Source organism: Haliaeetus albicilla, chromosome 29 (assembly GCF_947461875.1).
Source record: "Haliaeetus albicilla chromosome 29, bHalAlb1.1, whole genome shotgun sequence".
NCBI lineage: Eukaryota > Metazoa > Chordata > Aves > Accipitriformes > Accipitridae > Haliaeetus > Haliaeetus albicilla.
In genome coordinates this window covers 6382988-6401554 of record NC_091511.1, presented here as the reverse complement: position 1 = coordinate 6401554, position 18567 = coordinate 6382988, and the positions used below count along the sequence as shown (strand labels likewise).

Genomic DNA, 18567 nt, shown 5'->3' with positions numbered 1-18567 from the left:
TGTAACTCATTAAATACCCAGCCTGCCTTCTCAGGTTCTTGGGCGTGGGGGTGGGGGTTCTTTGTTTTTCTTTTGATAATGTTGTGCTCATTGAAATTTTATGATTCATCCCACTTGTAATTCACTGTCTACCTGTAGAATTTGACCTAGAGGCTGTGTAAATGAGGCACAGTTCTCGCTCTGTTATTCAACAGAATAAAGGACCCTCCAGCAACTTGTTTGTACAAGAATGTTCCTCTGAGAACCTGGTGAAGCTGCAGGGCAGTGCCTGTGTGCAGAGGGGAAGGGGAAAAGAGTCTCAGCACAGCAGCACTGCCAGGCAGCAACAGCAATTCGTCTTCCCAGAGCTGCTCTCTTTCCACTCCCACACTCTCCTTCTGAGCCCTGGCTTGGTGTAAGCCCTGAGTGCTCTGGTAGCTCGGTCCCAGTCCTGCTCTGTGGCAGGACTCCCGAGGGAGAATCTTGGTTCTGAGGAATTGCTGTATTTACACTGGCTTTGTCACTCCATCCCCGTGCCCCACTGGCCACTGTGACCAGGGTTCCCTCGGTTGCCGTCCTTGTGCTGACAACACATTTAGAGAAGCCCTTCTGGGTGCCCTCCCCATGCATGGCCTTTTCCAGCCACGACCAATCTCTGGCTTTGCTGGCTCCATCCCTGCACACACAGACCAGGTGTCTGTCTGCCTCCTGGGCAGGCTGTTCCCCCTCCAGCCTCCCTGCACTTCCTTCTGGTGTTGGACCTCCTACGTCAAGAGGGTCCCTGTTGGTCCATGCTGATCTCTTGCCAGGCCCTGCTTGACTCCCTGCTCGTTAGGCAGTGAGGCTGGCTTCTGCCTGGGCTTTGAAGGACGTTGTCCCTGAAGATCCAGGAGGGACTCACAGCCCCTTTGTCCTCCAGAACAGTCCAAGCAGAGCCTCAGCTAACTGAAATCAGCTCTCCTGCAGTCCCACACTGCCATTCTGCTAGTTATCCTACTTCTCCACCATCTCATGGTGGTAGCAGCCATGGCTGCCCTCCTCCTTCCCATCCCCAGACAGATCCACCCTGTCTGTCAGGAAGAGACCAGACCTAGACATCTCATTCAGTGTCTCTGTCAAAATGCTGTCTTTTTCAACCCTGCAGGAATCCCCTGGGTTCCTTGTGTCCAGCCCTGCTGCCCTCCCAGCGGACTGTGGGGTGCTTCAACTTGCCATGTCATCGAGGACCTGTGACCGTGAGGCTTCCTCCAAGGCAAGGCTCTGTGCACGCCAGCCTCCCCTTTGCACAGAGCTCCCCTCCACCTCCTCACCCTCCACCTGCCTTTCTGAGGAGCCCCTGGCACCCATGGCTGCCCTCCCACCACTCCAGCTGTCCCACCAGGGCTCTGCAGTCCCCGTGGGCTGGGGGAGCACGTTTCTGCCTGCCCAGCAGAAAGGACAGTGCTGGAGAGGGGAGAGGGGAGGCAGGTAAAGGGGAAGGGTTGTGGGAGGTTGTCTGGGAGGTGACTCCTGTTGCTGGAAGAGGATGATGCAAGGAGAGGCATGGTAGGTGGGAAGTGGATTTTGAAGTCGCTTCTTTGGAAGCAACCCAATTGGCCAGGTGCTGAGGCAGGCCCAGTGCTGTCACCTGGAGTGTCGGAAAACCCACCCAGCAGTGCTGAGATCTTGGGAGAGGGGAGATGCAGAGGAAGGTGAAGATGGCATTGCTGTGAGGTGGAGTGTGAGTCCATTTCTGTTGCAGTAACATGACTGACGTGTGGCAGGCAGGCAGATGCTGTGATATCATCAAGCTCATCACAAACCCCAGGGAGACACAGATGACAGCTCATGCAGTGCAGAGGGGTAGATGTAGGCAAAGGCAACATGGTTGGGCTGTTGCTTGTGAGGTTACCTGATGATAGCAATGTGATTGCCCACAAGTGGGTTGGCACCATGAGGTCATGAAGGACACCAGCTGGGAAGGCTGCAGACAGATGACTGGGCCCCTGGTGAGGCCAGGCCCTGGGGTGAAGCCACCTGTACTTGATATGGGAAGCTATGGGACATGGCAGGAGAAATCGTGGGATGTGACAGACAACACGTTATCACAACACAACATCTTCCTGGCATCATGGAGACATTGTGGGATGGCACCTATGACTGGAGTGTTGGAATGGATGGATACAGGCTCTATAGGAAGGTGAGGCAGGGGAGACAAGGAGGGCTTGTCACCCTCAATGTCAGTGACCAGTTGGCATGCGTCGAGGTCCATCAGGGGATGGATGAGGAACTGACCGAGAGCTTATGGATCAGGAATAAAGGGATGGGAGAGACAGGTGACATTCTTGTGGGGGTCTGCTACAGGCCACCCAACCAGGAAGACCGAGCAGATGAGGCCCTCTTTAGACAGATAGGAGCAGCCTCACATTTAGAAGCCCCGGTCCTCATGGGGGACTTCAAACACCCTGCTATCTGTTGGAGGGACAACACAGCAGGGCATAAGCAATCCAGGAGGCTCCTGGAATGTGTTGATGATAACTGCCTTCTCCAAGTGATAGAGAAGCCAATGAGGAGAGGTGCTATGCTGGACCTTGTTCTCAGCAACAAGGAGGGTCTGGTGGGGAACGTGAAGCTCAAGGGCATCCTTGGCTGCAGTGACCATGAAATGGTGGAGTTCAAGATCCTTAGGGCAGTGAGGAGGGTGCACAGCAGGCTGGCTACCCTGGACTTCAGGAGAGCAGGCTTTGGCCTCTTCAGGGATCTGCTTGATAGAGTAGCATGGGATGAAGCCCTGGAGGGAGGAGGGGCCCAAGAAAGCTGCTTAATAGTTGAGGATCAGCTCCTCCAAGCTCAGGAGCCATGCATCCCAACAAAGAGGAAGTCAGGCAAAACCACCGGGAGGCCTGCATGGATGAACAAGGAGCTCCTGGACAAACTCAAACACAAAAAGGAAGCCTACAGAGGGTGGAAGCAAGGACAGGTAGACTGGGAGGAATACAGAGAAATTGTCTGAGCAGCCAGGCATCAGGTTAAGAAAGCTGAAGCCCTGACAGAATGAAATCCAGAAAGCGATGTCAAGGGCAATAAGAAATGCTTCTGTAGGTATGTCGGTGATAAAAGGAAGACCAGGGAAAATGTGGGACCTCTCTGGAAGGGAGCGGGAGAGCGGGTTACCCAGGACATGGAGAAAGCTGAGGTAAGCAGTGACATGTTTGCCTCAGTTTTCACCGGCAAGTGGTCCAGCCACACCACGCAAGTCACAGAAGGCAAAGGCAGGACCTGGGAGAATGAAGAACCACCCACAGTAGGAGAAGATCAGCATCAAGACCATCTAAGGAACCTGGAGGTGCACAAGTCCATGAGACTTGATGAGATGCATCCACAGGTCCTGAGGGAACTGGCAGATGAAGTGGCTAAGCCACTATCCATCATATTTGAGAAGTTGTGGCAGTCCAGGGAAGTTGCCACTGACTGGAGAAGGGGAATCATAGCCCCCATTTTTAAAAACTTAGATAAAGGAAGACCCAAGATCATGCAGCTGATCCTCCTGGAAACTATGCTAGGGCACATGGAAAATAAGGAGGTGATTGGTGACAGCCAACATGGCTTCTCTAAGGGCCAATCATGCCGGATAATTTTGGTGGCCTTGTAGGACGGCCTTAAATTGTTGGTGGATAAGGGAAGAGCAACAGATGTCATCTTCCTGGACTTGGGCAAAGCATTTGACACTGTCCGGCACAACATCCTTGTCTCTGAATTGGAAGGACATGGATTTGACAGACGGAGCACTCAGTGCATAAGGAATTAGCTGGCTGGTCGCACTCAAAGAGTTGTGGTCAAAGGCTTGATGTCCAAGCAGACAGCAGTGATGAGTGGTGTTCCTCAGGGGTCAGTATTGGGACTGACACTGTTTAACATCTTTGTCGGTGACATGGACAGTGCGATTGAGCACACCCTCTGCAAGTTTACCAACGACACCAAGCTGTGTGGTGTGGTTGACATGCTGGAGGGAAGGGATGCCGTCCAGAGGGACCTTGACAGGGCTTGAGAGGTGGGCCCTTGCAAACCTCCTGAAGTCCAACAAGGCCAAGCGTAAAGTCCTGCACGTGGGTCATGGTAATCCCAAGCACAAATACAGGCTGGGCAATGAGTGGATTGAGAGCAGCCCTGAAGAGAAGGACTTGGGTGTTGACAAGAAGCTCAACATGATGCAACAATATGCGCTCGTAGCCCAGAAAGCCAACCTTATCTACGGCTGCATCAAAAGAAGCATGACCAGCAAGTCAAGGGAGGTGACTCTCCCCCTCTACTCTGCATTCGTAAGACCCCACCTGGAGTACTGCATCCAGCTCTGGGGCCCCCAGCATAAGTAGAACATGGACCTGTTGGAGAGAGTCCAGAGAAGGGCCACGAGGATGATCAGAGGGCTGGAGCATGTCTCCTGTGAAGACAGGCTGAGAGAGTTGAGGTTGTTCAGCCTGGAGAAGAGAGGCTCTGAGGACACCTTCGAGCAGCCTCCCAGTACCTAAAGGGGGCCTACAAGAAAGGCAGAGAGGGACTTTTTCCAAGGGCATATAGTGATAAGAGAAGGGGTAATGTCTTTAAACTGAAAGCGGGTAGACTTAGATTAGATGTAAGGAAGTTCTTCACTGTGAGGGTGGTGAGGCACTGGAAGAGGTTGCCCAGAGAGGTTTTTGGATGTGCCATCCCTGGAAGTGATGAAGGCCAGGTTGGATGGGGCTTTGAGCAACCTGGTCTAGTGGAAAGTGTCCCTGCCCATGGCAGTAGGGTTGGAACTAGGTGATCTTTAAGGTCCCTTCCAACCCAAAACATTCTATGGTCCATTGCAAGCCCAGACTGCCTTCTGTATTTTTTGTTGTTGGTTGTGCTTTTTACTTGCAATAATGTTGTCATCCCCTTTGCTTTTCTGAGCAAGTGGCTGTGTAAATGAGGATCTGTGCTCACTGTGAGTTTAAACAAAAGAAAGGGCCCTGCAGCAAGCTGGGTTTTTTTCCCTGAGATGCTTCCTCCAAGGCCTTTTTGGAGCTGCAGGGACAGTCCCTGTGTTCATAGGTGGAGAGGAAGAGTCCTGGCATGGCAGCGCTGCCAGGGAGCACCAGCACTTCCACACCCTCTTTGATCCCTTGCGTTGGCGTAAGGCCTGAGTGCTCTGGCAGATTAGTCACCCCCCCTGCTTTGTGGTAGTCCTGTGACCACAGGCAGGAACAGGCAGCAGACACTTCTGTGACAGAGCTGGCCTCCATAACAGCATTTCTGTAAAGAAACGTGATCTCCTTAGGGCAGTGCCTGAAGGCTTAGGTCTTCTTCCAAAATTTCTCTCAAGAGCATGCCCAACAAAGTGGCCCCCAGTTGAAAAAAAGGGTGTATAGCTAAGCAGTGTGAGTGTGCAGGGTTGGGGCAAGCAGCAGTGTCCTCACACAGCCAGGCCTCCTGTGAGAGACCTGAAGGACCAGCAGAGCAGGGTCTGCCCTGTGCCCGTTTTTGCTGGACACCCTGGGGAAGCTGCCCCAGGGCAATCATCCTCAACTAGCCCCTCACAACCACCATTTCCAGCACTGGCCTGTCACCCCAGCTTGGAGAGGTTCTTTGTCCCTCCATGGAAGGACCCTGAATGAGTAGGTCAAAAGTCCATGTTTGCATTGTCCAGAGGAGATGTAAGCATGCACAATGTGTACGTGAAGTGCGATGAACCCGAGTGAGCACAAACGCCATCAGCTATACCTGGGAGTTCCATGAAGGCTTGTGGCACAGACAGTGCCTCAAGGTCACTTCACGTTGGGAGTAACATCCCAAGGGAAACTGCCTGAATGCAGCACTGGGTGCCACGTGCTTCCTTGAACTGAGGTCCCTGTGTCCATTCCTCATGACAACGGGGCACCTCACAGGAGTGCAGAGCAGGGCGATACACCTGAGTATATGATGGGACAGCAGCAGGCACACGTTGTGTCTATCCGAGAAGCTGAAAGGCCAGCAGCAGTCATGTGATTTAGAAGACCATGGTGGGGTTCCTTCTATCTGGCCAGGTGAAAGACCACAAGAAGGCTTACGGGTTGGGTTCCCTGCTTGAAGGGTAGTTTCTGAGATGGTCGAGATTTCCTTGGTAGCAGGGAAAAGCAGGAGAGAGAAAAACAATGCCACAAAGTGGAACTTGGCAGGTGGACATTGGATGTCAGGATGAGGAAATGTCACTTGAAGGGTAGTGCTGTGGTGCAAGAGGTTACCCAGAGGGAGTCTGGATCAGCCCATGGCTTTGTGTTTCAAAGAACAGCCAGTGAGGGTGGAGACACACCAGTAAAGGTACAGAAATGCTGGGGTGAGAGCAAGGTGGGGAAGGGAGATGAATGTGTACAGCCTGTAGGGACAGAGGGGCAGGTGTAGGACAGTGTGGAGCAGCCTGCGGTGGAGATGGCAAAGGGTGTTGGCAAGGCTGGAAGGCACCAAGAGAACGCAGATCTTTGTCCCCTTTGGCTGTGGCAGTTGTCTCTGCCACCGAGGCCTATGAGAAGACATGTTGGCCTCATGGCACTTGGACCTTGTTGCCTCCTTGGAACTCCGACAGGATGCTGGAAGTTGTTGCACCATTGCTGTCCTTGCCTCAGCCTTGCACAGCCCGATCCCACATTCCCAGGAGGAGCCCTGAGCTGTCTGTGAAGGACAGGATCCCCTTCCCACTGGCCTGAGATCAGGGCTTGGCCTTTGTGCTTCATAAAGCAAAGCCAGGGCTTTCTCAGCATCAGAGGCACCTGCACAGTGCCTTGGCCTACCTGGAATCACAGCCTCTGATTAACTGCTCTAACGAGTCCATGGGGAGCCTTTGTCAGTCATGGCCCTCAGTGGGACCCACTAATGCTGCAAGGTACTTCAGGTGTTTGCTTTTGAAAGGTTTTCTCAGCCTCTTCCCAGTACCTGAGCTTTGTGGACTCAGCCCCAAAGACACCAGGGGCTCATTAAGATCCCAAAATCCCTAACAAGCCATGACTCTTCCATCATTTTCTTCAGGTACTGCAGACTTGTGTAGCTAATCAGAGAGGTTTCAGGAGGGCAGGTAAAGAGGATGTTTTCAATGAGCACTTTGAAGAAGTGGTAGAAGAATTCTCCACTTGATATTGATGCGGAGTGTCTCCTAAGGAGGTGTGCACATACAGGAAAAGCAGTGCCTTGAGGCTAGACACAGCATGGACAACCTTCCTCCTCACCTCTCCAACATACCTATTTGGCTCATTGGCCCCCTGGAAATTACATCACTTTTCTTTACATCAGACTTCTCCACTGAAGCCTGCACCTGATTGTTACAGCTTCTTTGCAGGAATTCCTACCTGCTTTTCTTAAGAGAACTGGAAGTAAACAGGCAGAAAGGGGTTTTTTTTTGTAAATAGGGAAAGAAATAAAAAATAAAACAAGAGAACTTAATCAACAATAAAACAGACTTGTCAGCTGCATGGTTAGTTTAGGCAACTTCCAATGAGGTCCATCACCACAACTGAAGAGTTGCCGGTAGGGAGTTTGAGAGAGACTACTGACAGACTATGAAGCTTTACTTCCCTGAAGCTCAAAGCAGGGAGACAGGTGAGAGGGATCTGAATGATCAAAGGGTAAGAGGAGGAAGCCCTCTGGAGAACAATGGGAAGTGCACATGTCCAGGTAGGCTTCTGAAGAGATGACTTCAGACATGGTGAGTTTAATAAGGACAGGTAGAAACACTGGGAAGGTTAAATCCACAGCATAATAGGGAGAGTACAGGCAAGGCAAGCACAGGGTAAGGTCAATATTTCTTCTCCCACAATTAATACACATTCTGAAAATTCATGTTTGGCAGGATAGAAATCCCACCATGGACATGTTCTTGGAAGTATTGAATCATTTCAGCTGATGAAAAAGTGTGGGTTTAATTGTTTCATTTGAACTATTGGGAGCAGTTCTCATGTTTTCAGGCAGAGCTCCATGGTCTGGCCATAAGCACCCAGCGCAAACTGCTGGAAGCCCCAGTGTATCTGAGGTATTTGCCCGGGACTGGCAGTGATCAGAGAAGACTGATGGAGCCATGTCTCTTCCATCATTTACATCTAGTCTTCAAGACTTGCATGCTTAATTAGAGAAGTTTCAAGAGTGTAGTTAAAGAGGAAGTTGTGTAAACAGTACTTTGAAAAATGGATAGAATAATTCTCCCATTGATATTGATGCAGAGTGTCTCCTAAGGAGGTGTGGACACGTAGGAAAAGCAGTCTCCTTGAGGTCCATCACCATATCCTTGCTCCTCACCTCCCAAACACTGCCATGTCACTCTGTATGGTTGCCTGTGGCTGTGGAAGATATAGATCCATATGACATACACAGGGTTTAGATCCCTCCCAGAGCAGGTCTGAGAATTGCAGCCTATCCAGAAGGTGACCTGGGATCCCCTCATCTCCCCAGTTAGCCCAGAAACAGACAAACATACACACACAACCCCTAATGGGTCCAGCATGGACTATTCTGGAGCTTGGAGATGATAGAATCACAGAATATCTCCGGTTGGAAGGGACCCATAAGGATTTTCTCACAAGAAAAGAACTCTTTTCATCATCTCTACAGTCAAACAGAAACAATGTTCTCATGAGAACTTCTTGCTGCAAGGCTAGGCAGGAGGCGTAAGGGCTGGTACTGCGTGGGAGCTGCCTGCAGGCTCCTTGTGACAATGAGCTCCTGTGGTTGTCCAGCATCCAAGGGATCCATGCAGCACAGCACAGGTGTGAAGGCCAGGCTCTACGTGAAGTGCAGCACAGCTCCCTGCACAACGGTCTTCTGGGCAGGATAAGTGCTCAAGTTTCCCTGTTAGAAGTCTGTGCTCCACCCTGGTGCCACAGCTGAGCTGCTGCAGCCCAAAGGTGCACGGGCAGGAGGAGGTGGCTCACAGGCAGGAGGAGCTGGAGCCCTGTGGCTTGTCCCACAGCTGTGAGGGTTTTGGATTAAATGAGATGTGGTGGGACAGTTTGCCTGCCTGGGGTTCTGCAGTGGAGGAAAACAGCCTCTGCTGGAGAGACTGGCAGGGAGGATGGGTATGGGGAATACCCCCTGTGTTGAGGGGATGCCCCCTGTGTTCTCCTCCTGCGGAGGAGGACAACCAGTGTTGCATGGGGATCAACTCAAGGGTTCCTTGAGCAAACTCAAGCACCGCTACAGAGACGGAGATGGGTCATTTGACCAGATCCCTGAACACAGGTGTTGGTATGCCATGAGCCCTGAGATTCCACCTTTTGGTCCAGAGGAGTATGATGCCCCTTGAGGTGTCCTGGGATATCTCCTGACCCCTGTGGTGTTGTAGGCTGTGAGAAGACTCGGAACACCACCTCTGACTGGAGGAATTTCACTTTCAATGCCGACCTACAGGGCAGATGGAGGGGCTTCAGACCTTGCAGGCACTCTGCTGAAGGGTTAGGCCTTCAGAGATCCAAAATGAAGAGAATGGTGGTGTATCAGTGTCCACCACATAAACATTTGGCCTGCTTTGCGCTTTTACCACTTTTGGATCTGTCCCTTGACATGTTTTTGGTAAAACAAGAAACTCACACAAATAGACACACACAAATACAGACACACTTGAAATAAGGCTGAAAGCTAGAGAGCAGAAATGAATTAGGGGCAACATTGTCTGACAGGTGTTACCATGACAGGATAAGCAATGAGAGAAAAAGCACTGTTCTAAAAACTTCCTGCCAGAGGCTAAATACTCTGAAATTATAGCTGTCTTGTCAACTAAGAATGAATGACACGAGTAAAGGTCAAGAAATTATGTTTATCATCATCAGGAAGGAGAAGAAATTTTAGGGCATGATAGTGTTACTGTTTTTAGTGAAAATAGAAAACAGTCCACAATGTAGCCGCTAAGCCCCCACCCAGCTGCTCACTCACTGCCCTCTCCTGAGGGATGGGGGAAGAATCAGAAGGGCAATTTCAGAACAACTCATGGGTCAAGATGAGATGACTTGAATAGGTAAAGCAAAAGCTGTGGCTATAAGCGAAGGAAAAGGGATTCATTCACTGCTTCCTATTGACGGGCAGGTGTTTAGTCATTTCCAGGAAAGCAGGGCTCTGTCACCAGTAACGGTTACTTGGGAAGAGCAATGGTGTATCTCCAAATGCCCCCTCTTCCTTCTTCCTCCTCCAGCTTTTATCGCTGAGCGTGACATCATAGGGGATGGGATATCCCTCTGGTCAGTTGGGGTCAGTCATCCTGACTGTGTCCCCTCATAACTTCTTGCCCACTGCCAGACTACTCACTAGCAGGGAAGCGTGAGGAATGGCAAAAGCCTTGGCCCTGTGCAAGCACTCTTCAACAATAGCTAAGACATGGGAGTGTTATCAACACTGGTTTGGTCACAAATCCCAAATCTGGAACTGTACAGGCTGCTGTGAAGAAAATTACCTCCATCCCAGCCAGCCAGGGGAGGCTGGACTTCTTGGAAGGTGTGAGGATGATAAGAATGCAGAATTTGAGAGGGGGGGAAAAAGGGAACCCGTAAATGAAAGATGAGGCCGGGGATGTCACTGGGACTGTTTGGGGTGCCTGTGATGCTGCCCTGTAGCTGATGTGAATTCTTTCCACAGTCAGAGGGAACCTGAGTGCTTTCCTTCATGTTGAGGACATGAAGGGTAAGGAATGAAAGTGTCATCCAGGCTGGAAGGGACCTTCTTAGACATCTGTAGAAAACATTGTACACAAAGCAGGGTCACACCGGGTTTCTCACGGCTTTATCCAGATGGGTCTGAGAAACTGCCAGGGATGGAGGCAGCGCACTCTCTGGGAAACAGCTTCCCATGTCTGACTGTCTTCACGTTGCAAAAGTTTCTCCCTATATTGAGCCTGACCCTCTCGTCCTTCATCTCATTGCCTCCTGTGCTCCTGCCTTGCACCACAGTGTCTTCTTGGAAATCTCATCGTAGGCAAGGCATGTCTGTTATACCCTCTCTGCAAAGCCTCCACTCTCCAGTCTGAACAAGGGCAGCTCCCTCAGCCTCTCCTAGCAGGGCAAGTGCTCCAACACTGACCATCTCTGTGGCCCTCTGCTGAACTTTTGCGCCTCTCCAGCTTGCCAGTGTGTCTCTGGCACTGTGAGGAACCAAAACCTGGGCAAGTATGCTGGGTGTGGTGTAACAAGCGCTGATCGCTTCTGCTGGCTGTGCTCATGCTCGTACAGCCCAGGATGTTGTTGGCCATCTTTGCTGATGGCTCCTCTTTTGCCTAATGTGACCCAGAGATCAGCAGACCCTTTCTTGTAGAGCTGCTATCCGCCTAGGCAGTCCCTGTCCTATGTCATTTCAGAGCCTTCATCCACTTTAGAGGCAGGACTTTGGATGAACCTTTACTGCATAGCATGAGGTTTCGTGTGGCCAATCCCTCCTGACTGTGACCTGACATCTGCTGGACAGCATGCATCCTGCTGTGTTCCCCTTCTAGTGAGTGTCAGGGTTATTAAAGTCCCCAATAAGACAAGAAGTCATGGACCTGGAGTCTTCCCTGGGTTGCTTAAATAAGCAGCACCTTGACAGCAGCACTTACACAACCATGAGCAACACAATGGGCTCCATCCTCTTCCCCCTCTCAGGCTGATTGGGTGCAAAGGTTCCACAAGTGGTTCATATATTACAATTGACCAGCAAAGCATGTACACACGTTCACGCCCAAACACACACACAGCAGTGAGCCTACTCACACAGAAAAAAGCTGGGAGCAGAGTTTAATAAATGTCGTAGTTTGACTCCGGTAGTCACTTAAGCACAATGCAGCTGCTCGCTCGCTCCTCCGCAGCAGGATGGCAGAGATGATGGGAAAGGTAAAAGTGAGAAAACTCATTGGCTGAGATCAAAACAGTTTAATAAGTAAAGCAAAAGCTGTGCACTCAAGCAAAGCAAAATAAGGAATTCATTCACTGCTTCCCATCGACAGGCAGGTGTTCAGTCATCTCCAGGAAAGCAGGGCTCCCTCACACATAACAGTTACTTGGGAAGACAAACAACATCTCTCTGAACATTCCCCCTTTCCTCCTTCTTCCCCCAGCTTTTATAGCTGAGCATAACATCCTATGGTACAGAAGATCCCTTTGGTCAGTTGGGGTCAGCTGTCCCAGCTGTGTCCCCTCCCCACATCTTCTGCACCCCCAGCCTACTCGCTGGCAGGGCAGCGTGAGAAGCAGAAAATGCCTTGGCGCTGTGCAAGCACTGCTCAGCAGTGACTAAAACATTGGTGTGTTAGCAACACTGTTTCCATCACAAATCTAAAACATAGCCCCATACAATTTGCTATGAAGTTAGTTAACTCTACCACAACTGAAACTACTAGAGTAAGCAGGACAGACCGTGGTGATCAGGCACAGGCTTTGGCCAGACCAGCACTGACCAGCCACCTCCCCACAGGCACCTGGCCCCTTGCAGCCCTCTCCTTCCCAAACTTCCACGGGCTGCTTCTTCCATGATATGCCGTGACCCTAGCCTTTCTCTGCCACAGTCTCCACCACAATTCATAACCCTCACCAATTAGTTTTCCCCCAATGGTCTCAGGTTTTCTCCATTTGTACCCAAATTTGATAGCTTGGACACCATTGCCTTGGTCCTCTGGGACTTCAAGGGCATCTCTGATGGCTTCCCCAGGCACTGATGGCCTTGCAAGACAAGACTGCCCAGGAGGTCCCTGGTGCTCCTCTCTGTGCCGTCTGGCCACTTCTCACATCTGCAGCCACCTGTGAGACCCAGCCGGGACACAGGGTGCTGCCCATACTGCTGGTCCCTTCTCACGCTCTTCTCTGTCACGTCCCACAATTTCTCCTGCCATGTCCCATAGGTTCCCATATCACGTACAGGTGGCTTCACCCCAGGGCAGGGCCTCACCAGGGGCACAGTCATCTCTCTGTGGCCTTCCCATCTGGTGTCCTTGATGATCCCATGATGCCTGCCTGCTCCTGGTCACTCACATTGCTGTCATGAGGTGACTTCACATGCAACAGCCCAACCATGCTGGCTCTGCGTATCTCTACCCCTCTCCACGGAATGAGCTGCCACATGTGCCACATGGGGGTTTGTGATGCAACAAGTTGTCGTGGTTTAACCCCAGCCAGCAACTAAGCACCACGCAGCCGCTCACTCACTCCCCCCCCCCCACCCAGTGGGATGGGGGAGAAAATTGGAAAAAGAAGTAAAACTCGTGGGTTGAGATAAGAACGGTTTAACAGAACAGAAAAGAAGAAACTAGTAATGATAACACTAATAAAATGACAACAGTAGTAATAAAAGGATTGGAATGTACAAATGATGTGCAGGGCAATTGTTCACCACCCGCCGACCGACACCCAGCCAGTCCCCGAGCGGCGAATCCCTGCCCCCCACTTCCCAGTTCCTAAACTAGATGGGACTTCACATGGTATGGAATACACTGTTGGCCAGTTTGGGTCAGGTGCGCCGGCTGGGCATGAGAAGCTGAAAAATCCTTGACTATAGTCTAAACACTACTGAGCAACAACTGAAAACATCAGTGTTATCAACATTCTTCGCATACTGAAGTCAAAACATAGCGCTGTACCAGCTACTAGGAAGACACTTAACTCTATCCCAGCTGAAACCAGGACACAAGTCAAGCAGCAAGAGAAATGGACTCACACTCCAGCTCACAGCAATGCCATCTTCACCTTCCTCTGCATCTCCCCTCTCCCAAGATCTCAGTGCTGCGGGGTGGGTTTTCCGACCCTCCAGGTGACAGCACTGGGCCTGCCTCAGCACCTGGCCAATTGGGTTGCTTCCAAAGAAGTGACCTCAAAATCCACCTCCCACCTACCATGCCTCTCCTTGCATCATCCTCTTCTGGAAACAGGAGTCACCTCCCACCCAGCCTCCCACAACCCTGCCCCTTTACCTGCCTCTCCTCTCCCCTCCCCAGCACTGTCCTTTCTGCTGGGCAGGCAGAAACGTGCTCCCCCACCCCATGGGGATGGCAGAGCCCTGGTGGGACAGCTGGAGTGGTGGGAGGGCAGCCATGGGTGCCAAGGGCTCCTCAGGAAGGCAGGTGGAGGGTGAGGAGGCAGAGGGGAGCTCTGTGCAGAGGGGAGGCTGGCGTGCACAGAGCCTTGCCTTGGAGGAAGCCTCATGGTCACAGGTCCTCGATGACATGGCAAGTTGAAGCACCCCACAGTCTGCTGGGAGGGCAGCAGGGCTGGGCACAAGCAAGCCAGGAGATTCCTGCAGGGTGTGGAAGACAGCGTACTGATAGAGACACTGAATGAGCTGTCTAGGGCTGGTCTCTTCCTGACAGGGTGGGTCTGCCTGGGGATGGGAAGGAGGAGGGCAGCCATGGCTGCTACCACCATGAGATGGTGGAGAAGTAGGACAACTAGCAGAATGGCAGTGCGGGACTGCAGGAGAGCTGCTTTCTGGTAGCTGAGGATCTGCTTGGACTGTGTTGTGGTTTCAGCCCAGCTGGTAACAAAGGACCACACAGCCACTCGCTCACTCCTCCTGCCCCCCTCTGGTGGGATGAGGAGGAGAACCAGAAAGTGGAAAAGAAAAAAAAAACCAAACCGCAGAACCTCATGGGTTGCGATAAGGACAATTTACTGGGACAATACAAAAAGAGAAGTTACAACAACAACAACAACAACAACAACGGCTGAGCCTGTAATGAGTTACATTATGAATGCTCTGCAGAAGAAAACAGGGCGTTAATTGCTTCTGAAAAGCACCCGCTCATCATTTTCCTCAGGGCATCCTTGAGCTCCTGGTTCCTCATGCTGTAGAGGAGGGGGTTCACTGCTGGAGGCACCACCGAGTACAGAACTGCCACCACCAGATCTAGAACTGGGGAGGAGATGGAGGGGGGCTTAAGGTAGGAAAACAAGGCAGTACTGACAAACATGGAGACCACGGCCAGGTGAGGGAGGCACATGGAAAAGGCTTTGTGGCGTCCCTGCTCAGAGGGGATCCTCAGCACGGCCCTGAAGATCTGCACATAGGAGAAAACAATGAAAACAAAACAACCAAATGCTAAACAGGCACTAAGCACAAGAACGCCAACTTCCCTGAGGTAGGAGCGTGAGCAGGAGAGCTTGAGGATCTGAGGGATTTCACAGAAGAACTGGCCCACAGCATTGCCTTGGCAGAGTGGTAGGGAAAATGTATTGGCCGTGTGCAGCAGAGCATAGAGAAACCCACTGCCCCAGGCAGCTGCTGCCATGTGGACACAAGCTCTGCTGCTCAGGAGGGTCCCGTAGTGCAGGGGTTGGCAGATGGCAACGTAGCGGTCGTAGGCCATGATGGTGAGGACACAATACTCTGCTGCGATGAAGAAGAGAAAGAAAAAGACCTGTGCAGCACATCCCCAGTAGGAGATGGCCCTGGTGTCCCACAGGGAATTGGCCATGGATTTGGGGACAGTGGTGGAGATGAAGCCCAGGTCGAGGAGGGAGAGGTTGAGGAGGAAAAAGTACATGGGGGTGTGGAGGTGGTGGTCGCAGGCTACGGCGGTGATGATGAGGCTGTTGCCCAGGAGGGCAGCCAGGTAGATGCCCAGGAAGAGCCAGAAGTGCAAGAGCTGCAGCTGTCGCGTGTCTGCAAATGCCAGGAGGAGGAAGTCAGTGATGGAGCTGCTGTTGGACATTAGCTTCTTCTGGGCATGAGGCACTGTTCAAGAGGGAAAGAGATTGACAAGTTAGAATAGACTTCTCTGAGCTAAACCTAACGCATTTCTCACAGAAACACCACCAAAGCTGCCTCTCCTATTTCAGAAAGATCTTTGGCAGGTCCCTTTCATGAGCTGTGCTTGGTGCTGGCTGAGGGTGCCACTGGGAGCAGCGGGCTCTGCTGTGGGGTACAGGGGAGGCAGTCCTGCCCTACAGCAAGAGGTAAATAGGAACATGGTGTCATCTTAGAGTAAATCCATTTGTCATATCAAAGAGCTTTTCAGCATTGTCACTCCCAATGCAACCAAAACTGGGGATTTTGTTTTGAGTATTTGTTCTGGTTTCCACGCATCGCTTAAGGAAGTGCTTTTGGCAGGGAAAGAAGTGAATTTCCTAAAGAAGGGATGTCCTGAAAGGAGAGTTTTGTCATTTGTGTCACTGGGAGCCTGGGGATTAGGAGGGGATTGCGATATTTTACTCACATGGCCAAATCTCTGAAATGCACCCAAATCCCCCCTCCCCATTCCTCTCCAGTGACAAGAACAAGAGGAGCAGGGACAGGAGGACAAAAATGGATAAACACTACAGACCTGCTGCCAATGGAGGCAGGACAGGGACAGATGGCAGGGTATTTGATAATTTCTTCTCTTCAGGGTTGACCCAACTGAGATGACTGAGTCCCCATGGCTGTAAGGGCAGAGGATCTGCTGGGTGGGAGAAAAGACTACAGGTTTTCTCTAGTGATGACAGGGAGGTGCCTGAATCCCCCCTTCTATCGCATTTCTGGAAGCACCTCCCTCTCACTCCCTGCCCCTGTCTCTGCTGCCTGGAACTGTCCCTGTCAGCAGATGCTTCTCCATCCCCTTGTCTCCTCCCTCTCCCTGCTCACAGACCCATTCCCACCCGCTGTGTGCTCAGCTCTGCCCTGCAGACCCCTCCTGGCAGCCGGGCACTGCCCAGGGGCATCTCTGTGTGTGCAGGGGCTAAGGAGCACCTCAGACAAGTCCTAAGGACAACCGGGGTCTCGGTGCCTTCTCCAGAGGGGACAAATAAATTTTAATGTCACACTGCCCACCCACCCACCAGGAGGATAAAAGTTCAAAGCAAAGACTCCTTACCTTTCAGGAAAATGCTGCCTTGACATTCTTCTTGAAAGTGCCCTCAGAAATGCCCAGGGCTATGCTGGAGATGTGAGCAAACCTGACCCACACAGCAGCCTCTCGACAGCAGAAGCACCCTGCTCTGCCCTTCCTGGGGTCATTTCTTTCATGCACTCTTTCTCCCCACACTGCCATGGGGAGTTCCCTGCGCAGGCTGAGTGCTGACCCTGGCAGGCAGCAAAGTCCCTGCTCCATCACTCAGCCCCTGAAACACCAGGACCCTGCTCTGAAGGACAGCCCTGGGCACCCCTGCATGCACACCCGGCTTCACAGCCCTGCAGCTGGTGCCAGGAGAAGGCAGCCCTCATGCCCTGTCCCTCTGACAGGGCAGCAGGGAAGCCCTGCTCTGCAGCACACCCTTCTCCTCTACACCAGAGAAATGAAGCCAGTCCCCCTGCCAGATCCCATACACTGTCAGCTGTGCCAGTGTTCGGAGATCCCTGCAGGAACTGAAGCTCTATTGCCCTGCACCCACAGACTTACCATGCAGAGGGCTGGGAAGATTTCTCCCGCAGTGAGCTCTCAGCATCCTCCCACTCCACACTGCCTTTAAGCTCTCTCTGCCTTGCAGGTCTCCTCTCGATGCCTGCAGGCAGTGCCCCCAGCCCTGCTCCTGGGCAGAGCTGTCTCTCTGCAGCGCTGCCCGCTTGCCATGAGCTCCCTCTGTCCCAGGAGCCCAGCCCAGCTCAGCAGCAGAGGACCAGCCCAAGGCAGCACTTGCTCTGCCCCCTCTGGGCTCCCTCCAGCTGTCCCTGGGCCTCCAGGGGAACCTGCTGGGAAACAGGCTGAAGCAATCACGGATGTTCCCTCCCGCACCTGGGGAGAGACACTGCTTTCCAGCAGGGTCATTGCTCTGCTGAGAGACAGACTTAGGTCCAAGAATACACTTGTCTGAGAATCATAGAATCACTGAGGTTGGAAAAGAACCTTAAGATCACCACGTTCAACCGTGAATGAAACACTAGCAAGTCAAGAGGTCATCCACGCTGACCTCTTGCCAGGTCCTGCTCGACTCCCTGTGCATCAGGCTGGCTTCTGCCTGGGCTTTGAGGACGTTGTCCCTGAAGATCCAGGAGGGACTCAAGGCCCTTTCTCCTCCAGGACAGTCTGTCCTGGGTTCAGCTGGGATAGAGTTCATTTTCATAGGAACCTGGGAGGGGGCACAGCCAGGACCGCTGACCTGAACTCGCCAAAGAGCTATTCCATACCATGTGACATCATGCTCATCATATAAATGGGGAGCGGGGTGGGGAGGTGTCTCTCTGTTTTCAGTGGGGGAACTGGTGGAGCGTCAGGTTCCCGGTAGTGAGCAGTTGCACTGCGCATCACTCGTTTTGTATATTCTTTTATTAGTACCGTTGTTGTTGCTGTTGTTGTAACTTCTCTTTTTGTATTGTCCCAGTAAATTGTCCTTATCGCAACCCATGAGGTTCTGCGGTTTGTTTTTTTTTTTTCTTTTCCACTTTCTGGTTCTCCTCCTCATCCCACCAGAGGGGGGCAGGAGGAGTGAGCGAGTGGCTGTGTGGTCCTTTGTTACCAGCTGGGCTGAAACCACAACACAGTCCAAGCAGATCCTCAGCTACCAGAAAGCAGCTCTCCTGCAGTCCCGCACTGCCATTCTGCTAGTTGTCCTACTTCTCCACCATCTCATGGTGGTAGCAGCCATGGCTGCCCTCCTTCTTCCCATCCCCAGGCAGACCCACCCTGTCTGTCAGGAAGAGACCAGCCCTAGACAGCTCATTGAGTGTCTCTGTCAAAATGCTGTCTTCCACACCCTGCAGGAATCTCCT

The 18567-nt window shown here is 52.0% G+C and overlaps 1 protein-coding gene across 1 annotated transcript; it reads right to left on the bottom strand.

The window, feature by feature from the left end:
* Nucleotides 1-14629: 14629 nt before the first annotated feature.
* On the bottom strand, nucleotides 14630-17456 carry LOC138682861 (olfactory receptor 14J1-like). The gene is made up of 2 exons (XM_069774389.1): nucleotides 17261-17456; nucleotides 14630-15618 (listed from the first exon to the last, which is right to left on the bottom strand). The coding sequence occupies exons 1-2, from the start codon at nucleotides 17304-17306 to the stop codon at nucleotides 14630-14632; spliced, it is 1035 nt and encodes a 344-aa protein (XP_069630490.1). The 5' UTR covers nucleotides 17307-17456.
* Nucleotides 17457-18567: the final 1111 nt, after the last annotated feature.

What these genes read in the sequence shown, in the direction of transcription:
- LOC138682861 (XM_069774389.1), bottom strand. Translation starts at nt 17,306, where the DNA reads ATGCTGAGAGCTCACTGCGGGAGAAATCTTCCCAGCCCTCTGCATG. An exon ending in TCTTCCCAGCCCTCTGCATG is followed by an intron (nt 15,619 to 17,260) that starts GTAAGTCTGTGG and finishes CCTCTTGAACAG; the next exon opens with TGCCTCATGCCCAGAAGAAG.